At 36.9% G+C, this 12,192-nt stretch overlaps 1 protein-coding gene across 2 annotated transcripts in view; it reads left to right on the top strand.

Annotated features, from left to right (window-relative positions):
- EIF3H (eukaryotic translation initiation factor 3 subunit H) overlaps positions 1-12,192 on the top strand; it is an 87,165-nt gene that overhangs the window by 16,516 nt on the left and 58,457 nt on the right. For both annotated transcript variants that reach the window (XM_082858589.1, XM_082858588.1), the window contains exon 2: positions 3,442-3,598. In XM_082858589.1, the coding sequence (XP_082714715.1) occupies positions 3,442-3,598 (157 nt within the window). The remainder of the gene's footprint in view (positions 1-3,441; positions 3,599-12,192) is intronic.

Here is a 12,192-nt window from a genome sequence, read left to right as displayed (position 1 = left end):
TTTTAATGTGTATATAGGAAATAGGAAGGCTCTAAAATGTCAAAATGAAGAATGAGTTTGCTTAGTTTTGATAAAGTTGTTTTCTTTCTGAATGTTTTATTTCATCAGATTTTATTAAATTGGCAAGATCATTTTAGTGATCACCAGGCCTTTCCTAAAGGCTTCTGTTTTGGGCAGCCATAAATGCTAGAGAGAATTCATCTTTAAAATTGAAGTACTCTTTTCTGAAACTGTCACCTGTGGTCCTTAGTTTGTCTTTCAAAGTAAGACACATCCTCTAGTGCTTCACTATTTGGAAAGTGCTTTTTTTTTTTGCTGTACGCGGGCCTCTCACCACTGTGGCCTCTCCCGTTGCGGAGGACACGCTCCGGACACGCAGGCTCAGCGGCCATGGCTCACGGGCCCAGCCACTCCGCGGCATGTGGGATCTTCGTGGACCGGGGCACGAACCCGTGTCCCCTGTATCGGCAGGTGGACTCTCAACCACTGCGCCACCAGGGAAGCCTGTGGAAAGTGCTCTTTATGAGTGTCCGTAGCCTGGAGAGAGATTTGAATTCATTGAACTGGTTCTCATCACAGAGTTTTAAACTTTCTCTCTTACAATTAGCCCTTTTGGGGTATACTTATTCATGTTGATTGTGTTTAGCTGATGGTTAAACCACTGTGCTTTTCCCGTTGCTCAGTTGAATACTGTTACTGGTAAATTTTCTCTTGACTGTTGTAGAGAACTGGCTGTAACAGGTCAGTGATGCTAGAAAGAGTGAGATAATAATTTCTTCTACTTGGAGCACTGTACTTCTGTGGATGCTGTATAAATTGCATTGATTCTTGGGGCAAGCATATCAGGCTGCTATGCTGTTTGGTTACATTGCTCCCAACCCCTTTACAGTTCACTTTGGTAAGAGTGAAGACAGTGTTTCAGTATAAGATATATAAATATATTTTTTTGCGGTACGCGGGCCTCTCACTGTCATGGCCCCTCCTGCTGCGGAGCACAGGGCTCCAGACGCGCAGACTCAGCGACCATGGCTCACGGGCCCAGCTGCTCCACGGCATGCGGAACCCTCCCAGACCGGGACACGAACCCGTGTCCCCTGCATCGGCAGGTGGACTCTCAACCACTGCGCCACCAGGGAAGCCCATAAGATATTTTTAAACTATGCTAATTTGTTTTTAAACATAATAATTATTTTTTCTTATCTCTATTTTCTTTGTAAAAGGAAATAAGGTTATTTTGGCCTGACTTTTTGTGAAAGTATGCTGGGCCCTAGTCATCAATACTGTTTTTTGCACACACAGGAACCAGCTGTTAGGAATCAGTTCTAGGATTTGTGCAAAGATCTACATTAAGCTCAGGTATCTTCTAGCATCTCTCATTTACTTTGATTTCAACTGTGGTTCAATGATCTCATTAATAGGGTTAAGTATCCAGGAAACTAGGTGAACTACACAAGTTGGTAGGTGTGTCTGTGATAACTCTCTCAGTTTTGTTTATCCCTTCTTAGCCATTCATGTTTCTTCTGTTCTTTAAGTGTGTGAAATGATTGTTCTTGGCAGAGAGTCAAGTTGAATAGGAATTAAACAGTTTTGTTTTCTTTTTATTGATAAAGTCAGTAATATTGATGATTTATTGAGCATTTATTACATGGCAGACCCTGTGTGAAGTATTTACTGTACATTTTCTCATTTTTAATAGTGTCAATAATGATATGAAGTAGCTCCATGTTGCAAGTCAGAAGTCTAAGGCTTAGGAAGATTTAATAGCTTTCCCAAGGTCACAGCTAATAAATGCTAGAGCTGTAAATCATTCCTATTCCTGCATGACCCCTTAAGCCCATTTTGTGCCTTTCAAGAAGTGGAGAGGTCTTTTATACAGGAATATGTAAGGTTTGTACACTTCCCCACTTCACAGTATTGAAGTAGTACACCAACTAGTACTGCCAGTCCTTCTGCATGAAGCTCTTCCCTGCTGACAGCTTGCTGTTCTTAGGAGGTCTGGATCTTACACTGGTGTAAAGTCTTTTTGGGTCTGTTCATCACAGTCTTTGCTTCATATCTGTTCCTAACTCATGGTTTTAATTATTAAGTTACTGATATGAAAGTCATGTCCTTGTTAAAGTATGCACACGAGCTTTGGAGTTTGACTTGGTTTAAATCTTGGTTCTACCATTTCCTGGATGTGTGATCTTTAGTCATTCATTTACTTCTCTCTGCTTCAGTTTTCTTATTTGTAAAATGAGTATAATAATGCCTTTTCCCTAAGGTAGTTGTGAGAATTACATGATTGATAATACATGTAAAATAATTAGAATACTGCCTGGCACATGGTGTTCAATAATTGTAACCTGTGTTACTGACTGGTTACCAATGATTTATTTCTGTCAGTAATATACTTGTTTTAAATTAAATGCTAATCAGTAAGATACTAATTATCATTTTGTTGTTAGACTTATTTTTTCCCTCTGAGGACTTTGCATTATATTGTAGACTGTATTGCCCTTTAGTCTTCAGGCCATGGGCTTGTACTGAATAATAGACTACTATTAATAAATACTACGTGCCAAGCACTATTCAAAGCCCATTAATATATTACCAATCTCATAGTGTAGGAATTATTATTAATCATTACTGTTACTGTGAACTTTTAAATTAATTACCTGTTCAATCATGTTACCTCTTTATCTTCATGGAAATATTAAAGGAGAGAGTAATAGTAAGGGCTGACTAATCCATTAGAGATTATTTGGTGTATCCTTCTGGTTGAGAAAAATTAGGTAGTGCTAGAGACTGGGTTCTCTTTGTGTTCTCTGTTATCAAGCAGATTCTTCTTAGATACATGTTCCCATTGTTGCTTCCTCTGATTAATTAGATGCTCTGTTCAGGAACCATCTTGAGGTGTTGAGAATTTGTCAGAGGGTTCTGCTTTTAGGTATTCAGATAATTGAGGTCTTTATCTCTGTGTTTTATTGATACTTTTATCATCTGTGGCAGGAAATTATCTTACTATTAACAAAGATTAACAGGATCACTTTACAATGATCTCAGGTTGAGGTGATGTTGTTTGTTTTGAGTGAAGGAACTCTTGGATGCCAGACCTTTAGGGACCCTTGAGTTGAAGGTTGTGAGTGCTATACATAGACACTTTTTTTTTTTCTTTTTTTTTGCGGTACGCGGGCCTCTCACTGTTGTGGCCTCTCCCGTTGCGGAGCACAGGCTCCGGACGCGCAGGCTCAGCGGCCATGGCTCACGGGCCCAGCCGCTCCGCGGCATGTGGGATCTTCCTGGACCGGGGCACGAACCCGTGTCCCCTGCATCGGCAGGCGGACTCTCAACCACTGCGCCACCAGGGAAGCCCTGGTTAGGCAAGTTTTATTTTTTCTTTGAAATAAAGGAAGTGTAAACTGTAAGATGGTATTTAAGCTTCTGTTTGTTTTCTTTTAGGTGGTATTAAAGATTATCAAACATTACCAAGAAGAAGGACAGGGAACTGAGGTGGTTCAAGGAGTGCTTTTGGGCCTTGTGGTCGAAGATCGGCTTGAAATTACCAACTGCTTTCCTTTCCCCCAGCACACTGAAGATGATGCTGACTTCGATGAAGGTAAGGGTACTCGTCTTACTGTGTCTTTGCAGTGCACACAAATGGTTATTAATCCAATGTTCACCATAACCTTTGATGTTCTGTTATTGGGAGTCTATCAGGGTAGCCTAGTTCTGAGTTTCTTGAAAAAAAATTATACAAATTCTCTGAAATGAAGATTTATTATAAAACACTTCATTAGTCTGGCCTTTACTTATTTGGAATTTGTGATTCTCATAATTTGGATAGGAGCTGTGCTGAAGTTAACTTTCCCATTATGAAATCAGCTTGCCAAATACATTGTGAAGGACAGGGATTGTCATTGTGTCCAACACCCATTTCCTACTATAGTATTTGGCTTACTGTTTAAGAAAAGATGAGTTGAGCTATCTACTTCAGAAAGACGACACTCCTTAAGTATTTCAGGAGCATTTTATTTTTGTGCTACAGGTATAGTTGCTTTGTTAGCACAGGCTAATAGTAGTTAAAAGCTCATACCAAAGGCTAAGGTCAGTATCCTAAAGGATTAAAAAAAAAACTAGTTGAAAATAATTTCTCACTTGTCTGAACTCTCAGAACGCATTTTGTACATACCTTTTTTTTTTTTGGCGGTACACGGGCCTCTTGCTGTTGTGGCCTCTCCCGTTGCGGAGCACGGGCTCTGGACGCGCAGGCCCAGCGGCCATGGCCCACGGGCCCAGCTGCTCCGCAGCATGTGGGATCCTCCCGGACCGGGGCACGAACCTGCGTCCCCTGCATCGGCAGGTGGACTCCCAACCACTGCGCCAGCAGGGAAGCCCAATACCTTTTTTTTTTAATGGCAGTTAAGACAAATAACATTTATCAGCTTAATTATCTTTAAGTGTACAATAGTGTTAACATTATGCCACTTGTTGTGGAGCAGATATCTAGAACTTCCATTTTGCAAAAACTGAAACTCCATATCCATTGACCAACTCCTCCCCTTTTTGCCCTCCCCAAACCCGTGGCAGCCACCGTTCTACTTTCTGTTTCTAAGAGGTTGACTGCTTTAGATACCACTTATAAGTGGAATTGTGCAGTATTTCTCTTTTTGTGACTGGCTTATTTCACTTAGCTTAAGGTCCTTCAAGCTCATTCATGTTGTAGCATACAGAAGGATTTCCTTCATTTTTAAGGCTGAATAATACTCCCTTGTATGTATATACTATACTTTCTTTTTCCATTCATTCATTGATGGATATTTAGATGGTTTTTTACCTCTTGGCTACTGTGAATAATGCTGCAAATGTCTCTTCAAGATCTTATTTTCAGTTCTCTTGGGTATATAATCTTGTCAGAAGTGGGATTTGCTGGATCGTGTGATAATTCTATATGTAATTTTTTTTGTAGAACTTTCATAGTGTTTTCCACAGTGACTACACCAGTTGACATTCCCACCAACAGTGTGTGAGGGGTCCCTTTTCTCGATGTTCTTGCCAACACTTGTTATTTGTTGTCTTATTGATGATAGCCATTCTGACAGGTGTGAGGCGATCTTTCATTGTGGTTTTGATTTACATTTCCTTGATATTAGTGATGTTGAGCATCTCTTCATATGCTTGTTGGCCATTTTTATGTTTTCTTTAGAAGGAGAAATATCTATTCAAGTCCTTTGTTAATTTTTTAGGATTTTTTTTGGTTGTTGTTGCTCAGTTGAAGGAGTTCTTTATATATTCTGGATATTAACTCCTCGTATATATGGTTTATAGATGTTTTATTCCTTTCACTCTTTTGTTTCCTTTGTTGCACAGAAGCTTTAATATAATTTGACTTATCTATTTTTGGTTTTGTTGCCTTTGCTTTTGGTGTAACATCCAAGAAACCATTGCCAAGACCAGTGTTATGAAGGTTCTTCCCTGTATTTTCTTCTAGGAATTTTATGCCAGTGCCATACTCCTTTGATTATTGTTGCTTTGTAATATGTTTTGGAATCAAGAAGTGTGAGGTCTCCAGCTTTGTTTTTCTTTCTCAAGATTATTTTGGCTATTTAGGGTCCTTTGGGATGCCATATGAATTTTAGATGTTTTTTTCCTATTTCTGCAAAAAAAAAAATGCCATTGGGATTTTGATAGGGATTTCATTGAATCTGTAGATCACACTGGGTAGTATGGACATTTTAACAACATAAATCTTCTAGTCCATGAATACAGGCTGGATGTCTTTCCATTTATTTGTGTCGTCTTTACTTTCTTTCAGCAGTGTTTTATAGTTTTCAGTAGACAAGTGTTGTGCCGCATTGGTTGAGTTTGTTCCTAAGTATTGCATTCTTTTTGGTGCTATTGTAAATGAGATTGTCTTTTAAATTTCTTTTTATCATTCATTTTCTATATAACGTTTAATTGATCAACTTTAACTTTGATAAAATGTTATCTCATTTGACTTCACATCCTCATAGTACCTTGAACATTTAATAACACAAAGTATATTCTTACTGAGGTTAATATAACCTTGATATTGCAGTTTGGTCTACACATCTTTTTTTCATTAAGATAATACTTCTAGAAACTAACCAAGGCTGTTTTATTCTAGGCACTTAAGTATTAACATTATTAAAAAACTTCCGTGCAATATGCATTTTATTTTGTTTTATTTTAAACCAGTCAGGATCTCCTTGTTTCATTTGAACTACTGTAATATTAATATTAAATGTGTGTAATACTCACATAGGATTATGGTTGGGATTTCTCTTTAGACCATTTTGGCAGTATTAAGTTATCTCTATTCCCATATTCACCAACCTATCTGGAGATACTTAATTATAATTCAGTAATAACTATTTTAGAAATGGAAGACAAGGGAGAAGACCAGGGATTGTTAGCACAATTTCTTTGATTTACAAATTAGGAGCCTGAGAGGTTCATTTGAAGTGACTTACTCAGTTTCCTTGTTAGTGGCACAGTTGGGAGCAGAATCCATTCCTGAACAGTTTACATTGTCACGTGGCTTTCTCGGGTAATTAATTTTGTTTTATAAAATTCTCAATTTAGAATATTAGCAAGAAATAGCTGTTCGGTGCAAATATGGTAGATAAACAAAGCAAAATGTCTGACTAATTTTAGATCTTGATCATTGGAAGCTAATTTTTTTTTCCTGCTTTTTAAAAAAAAATTTTTTTTATTAGTCATCCATTTTATACACATCAGTGTATACATGTCAATCCCAATCTCCCAGTTCATCCCACCCCCACCCCCACCCCCTGCCGCTTTCCTCCCTTGGTGTCCATTTGTTTGTTCTCCACATCTGTGTCTCAATTTCTGCCCTGCAAACCAGTTCATCTGTACCATTTTTCTAGGTTCCACATATATGCGTTAATATACGATACTTGTTTTTCTCTTTCTGACTTAGTTCACTCTGTTTGATAGTCTCTAGATCCATCCACATCTCTACAAATGACCCAGCTTCGTTCCTTTTTATGGCTGAGTAATATTCCATTGTATATATGTACCACATCTTCTTTATCCATTCGTCTGTCGATGGGCATTTAGGTTGCTTCCATGACCTGGCTATTGTAAACAGTGCTGCAGTGAACATTGGGGTGCATGTGTCTTTTTTTTTTTTTTGCGGTACGCGGGCCTCTCACTGTTGTGGCCTCTCCTGTTGCGGAGCACAGGCTCTGGACGCGCAGGCTCAGCGGCCATGGCTCATGGGCCCAGCCGCTCTGCGGTATGTGGGATCCTCCCGGACCAGGGCATGAACCCGTGTCCCCTGCATCAGCAGGCAGACTCCCAACCACTGTGCCACCAGGGAAGCCCCGCATGTGTCTTTTTGAATTATGGTTTTCTCTGGGTATATGCCCAGTAGTGGGATTGCTGGGTCATATGGTGATTCTATTTTTAGTTTTTTAAGGAACCTTCATACTGTTCTCCAGGGAACCTGGCTTCTTTTATGGACTTGAGATAATTGGCCTTAGTACCTTTTCATTAACATGTGCTTTAAGAAGCTCATTAAAAAATGCTTTAATAATACTGAGATTAGAACAGACTTCAATTTAATGTTAAATAATAATAAAAAAATTACAGGGCATTGTTCGCTGTGTATTATATGTGCATTTCCTATAATCATTTACTCTACATAGTTGAAGGTTTTATCAGTCCCATTTTCCAGATTAGGAAACTGCGGCCAACTTGTCCAAAATCATTTAACTGGCAGTCGGTAGAATAGGGGTTGAGATCTTTGGGTCCCTGGTCCCAAATCCCATGATTTTTCCCACCTAAATGGTGTTGATTTTAGAAATTTAATGAAGTAGAAGCCAGTGATTAAAGGGTGTTGAGTGCAGAGCATCATTATTCTATATCTTAAATTTGTTTTTGGGAAAAAACAACTGAATTTGAATTCGATTTTCTTGGTTTGCCTTTAGAAGCTAGTAGGTTTTGCCATTTTTCTTATATATGTGAATAATCTAAGACAATGCTCTGTATTTCTTCATAGCCTCCTGTAGTAGTCTTAAATTTTAGGTTCTCTCACTTAATCCATTTATTTAAGTTTTTTCGATGTGAACCATTTTTTAAAGTCTTTATTGAATTTGTTACAATATTGCTTCTGTTTTACGTTTCGGTTTTTTGGTGGAGAGGCATGTGGGATCTTAGTTCTGCGACCAGGGATTGAACTTGAACCCACTGTATTGGAAGCCGAAGTCTTAACCTCTGGACCGCCAGGGAAGTCCCCATTTATTTATCTTAATGGGCATTGGTATGCAGTCACCATTAGATGTTTATCAAACCTTGATAAAAGCTAAATTTTTCCATTGTAGTCCTGCATGTTGATTATTTTAAATCATGCTAAAGTAAAGGCCTTTTGTTTTGCTTACTGCTATTCTGGTATTATATGCTTGCTAAAACTAATATTTATTCAGGGAAGGATCTTTTCCTCTGCTTTTCACCCTATGGAAGTAAAAATCATCAAACATTTAATAAGTTTAGTGATTATGTATTTCGAGTTGTGTTAGGTTGGGTTTTTTTGGTTTGTGTGTTTTTGTGCCTCGTGTAAAGTTGAGATTTCTAATCTGTGGTCCAAAAGAGAGATGTTTTAAATTAGGGCCTGGCAAATTATGATCTGTGGGCCTGCTTTTGCATATAAAGTTTTATTGAAACACTGTCATGCCCATTCACTTATGTATTTTCTGTGGCTGTGTTCCTGCTACAGTGGCTTAGTTGAGTAGTTGTGACAGAGACCATATGGGCACTGAGCCTGAATTTTTTTTTTTTTTTACTGTCTGGTTCTTTAAGAAGGTTTGACCACTTCTTTTTAATATATAATTTTTTCTTGTTATTTTCCTGCTCTCAAAAGTTAAAGGTAGTTCCTTCTTTCATCATAAATTGATGGCTTTTTGTTTGTTACTTATTTCTTCTAGATGTTGCCCTTGACATTGACTCTCATCCAGAATGTATTATGGACACTGTAATGAAAATGCTGGTATTATCAGGTGTTTGTTTCTCTGGTGCACCTGGAAAGTATCAGAATGGTATTTACTTTAATTTTAATGCGTTTTTCTTTTCAAAAAAATCCCACATATTATTGATATATGTGGGAACTGTCTGTGGATAACAGGGAAGAAAGGCTTTCAATTAATGGTTGTAGACTTGTGACCAGGTGTTGTGGAAAGGTAGTGGTATGAGGCCTGAAAACCCGGGTGGAAATTTCAGCTCTATACTTAGGATCTGTGTGACGCCGAATAATTCACTTCTGAACCTGTTTTTATCTGACTGACTAATTTTTTTCATCAAGCATGTATTAATTGCTTATATACTGAACATTGGGAACATAACTGAAGGATAATTTCCTTATGAGATTAACGTTCTGGTTAGTGCTACCATGGTAGATGTTACAATAAGCTGATACAGAAAACAAGAAACAGTTGTGGCATGAAGTTTCTCTTGTTCTCTCCATGAATTCACATTTTTTTTGCATATGTGATAACTTCTCCTTTGAGTGGTTTAAATCTCGATAAACTTTTATGTTACAGAATTTACTTTCTAGAGAGATAATATGCTCATATTAAAGAATATATGGTTTTTTAAAAATTAAGTAGAAAAACTCATATTAAAATTCCCATTAGGGGGCACTATTATCAAGCTTAGGAGAACTGGAGACTCGTTTGTTTTCTTAGACATGCAACCCGAGGCTTGCTAAAAAGGAAAAATATTTTCATCTGATAAGATTCAGATACTGTTTTATACAACTGAATTCCTTAAGTATGTTATAAAGTGCAGTGAATTAAACACAGATCCAATAACTCACTGTCTTGTTTTTCAGCAGACTAAATCAATATAATATTGCAGGTGATACAAGAAGCTTACTTTATTCTGCATCAGAGCCAAATCCATAATTTTCATATTTGGAATAGACAATTTTTAAAATTTTGCTCTTTTTAAGTCCGTCACAAAGGATGATCCTTGGCCTTCAAATAAGTTTCTTTCAGAAATGAAGCATGAAGACTGTATTGTGCTATTAAAATGCAGTTAGGGGAATGAAGTGATGCCTAACTGAGACAGTATTGACGTGTGCAGCATGTGTAATTACTGAAGTAATTCCACACAGTGAAGTGATATGTACATGCACATAGCTCTTAACCTTTCTGTTTATTTTCAGGTACTTGAAAATTATTTTCTTAAACTCAAGTTTAGTGTTAGACCAGGAAACACTACTAAAGACTGTGTTATACGCTATCATTTATCATTAAGCTACCAACAGAAGAGCAGTAAGTAGTATCGTCTTAAACAGACTCTTCAAAGGCTAAAATAAGAATTGGCAAAAATGTAATTAAAATAAAATGTAATCACAGTAATTTTTCATGGCATAGGTGTTATTTTTCTATCACTGGGTTCGGAGAGAGTGGGTTTGTATAGTTATATTACTTGCAATACTTTCTACATAGGTAAGCTATATTTTACACTGGAGAAAGTCTCTGCTTAATTACTTGCTTCCTGAAGTCTCGCCTTCCTTCTCCTTAGTTTGCTTGCAGCCCACACTGAGTGCAAAACTGCTTTAACCCTAGCTGATGATCACTATTTCGGCTTTGTATTGCTTTGGAGTTCAGGGAAGGGTTGAGTCAGAATGGAGAAAGCTTTTCATGTTTTTTCAGACAGATGGGGACATTTTGTAAAAAGACATGATGTTTACTTACTATTTTGTATTATCTTCCATCTGTATGAACAGTCATTGATCACTGTGGTCTGTTCGACAGATTTCGTTTTTTAAAAAATACTGTTTTATTGCTTTTTCCCCCCCCAAAGAGCTTTTCTTGGTGGAAATATTGGAAATATTATATATAGATAGTTTTGAAGTGTGTTTTGAAACTTACTGGAGAAGTAGCAGCATGTTTACTTTGTGATCTCAGATCATCAAGTGGAGGTATGATAATGTTTCAGATATCAGAAAAAAATTTCCTTTTCAGCTTTTATCCAGCAAATTGCGTTGAGTAGGTGATGAAAAAAATTGCATTGAGTGGGTGGTGAAAAAGATACAGATATAAAATCCTAGTTACTGCTTTGAAAGATTTTAAGTGGGAGCGACAAGTGTGTAAATAAAGAATTGTGAAACAGAATTAATCTAAGTCTAGTGTGAGGAAGGGGAAAAATGATGGCAACACTCAGATATGAGCTACTCATTCCTTTTGGAGGATGACTTCACAGGGGAGGTACAGTTTGATTTTGTAGGTGGTTATTAGTTGCATTTTAAGTAATTTTTAAGGAAGTTATGTCTTGTGAGTTTGTTCCAATTATTCACATTTCTGGGCCCTCATAAATAACACAAGCATCTCTAGAATTTAATATATATTCATTTTGGCATCTTTATTGTTCAGAGCTAATTATGTTCCTTGATAATATTTTTCAGATTTTGTTGCTGATTTTGTATTAGGTGGAAAAGTTGTTTTTGACATCTAGGCTCTTTTGATACATAAAAAGCTGCTTGACAATAATAATTGAGTGCCTTGTTTATGGAAACTCAGGACCGATGCTTCAGTTAGCTCTATTTAAAATATTTAATAAATATTTAAATAGGATACTTAATAAATTTTAAATATTTAATAACCTGTTTCATATATATTTCATTTTAAAAGAAACATTGTATATAGTCAGGTAACTAGAGAGAATCTGTACACTGAATTATGGCACAGTTCTCCAGGGTACTGATGTCTTTGTTGTTATTCATGGTAGTATTTTGAAAACGTTAAACCATTCACATTGAGTGATTTATCACTGAATATTCAGGGTAATGAACTTTAGATTATTGCTTACTTAAATTATTTTGCTCACTCAGAAAGCTATAGTTTGTGATTTGAAACTAACTTAAAAACCTTAACCTTACTTTATATGTTTAGTTTTTGGCTTATTAGGGTGATTAGAATATGAGAAGTAGAATCCAAATATAAAGCATCAGTCCTGATTATTTTTATGCCTTTTTTGTTCTCTTGGTTTGGGCGTCTCAAGATTTTAAATACAAGAGTAGGAACAAAGTCTGACTTCATTTTAAAAGGTTGAAAAATATTTTTGCTTTTATTGCATGTTTTAAAATTTAGGGTTTTTTCCCCTTTTTAAATGAGAAACTCCTGTGCATGGAAGGATATACTATTGAAAATGTGGTCAAGGTAAAAG

The sequence above is a fragment of the Leucopleurus acutus genome (genome assembly GCF_964270905.1).
Source record: "Leucopleurus acutus genome assembly, chromosome: 17".
Classification (NCBI taxonomy): Eukaryota; Metazoa; Chordata; class Mammalia; order Artiodactyla; family Delphinidae; genus Leucopleurus; species Leucopleurus acutus.
The sequence above is the reverse complement of the archived record's forward strand: the minus strand, read 5'-3'. Positions and strand labels throughout refer to the sequence as shown.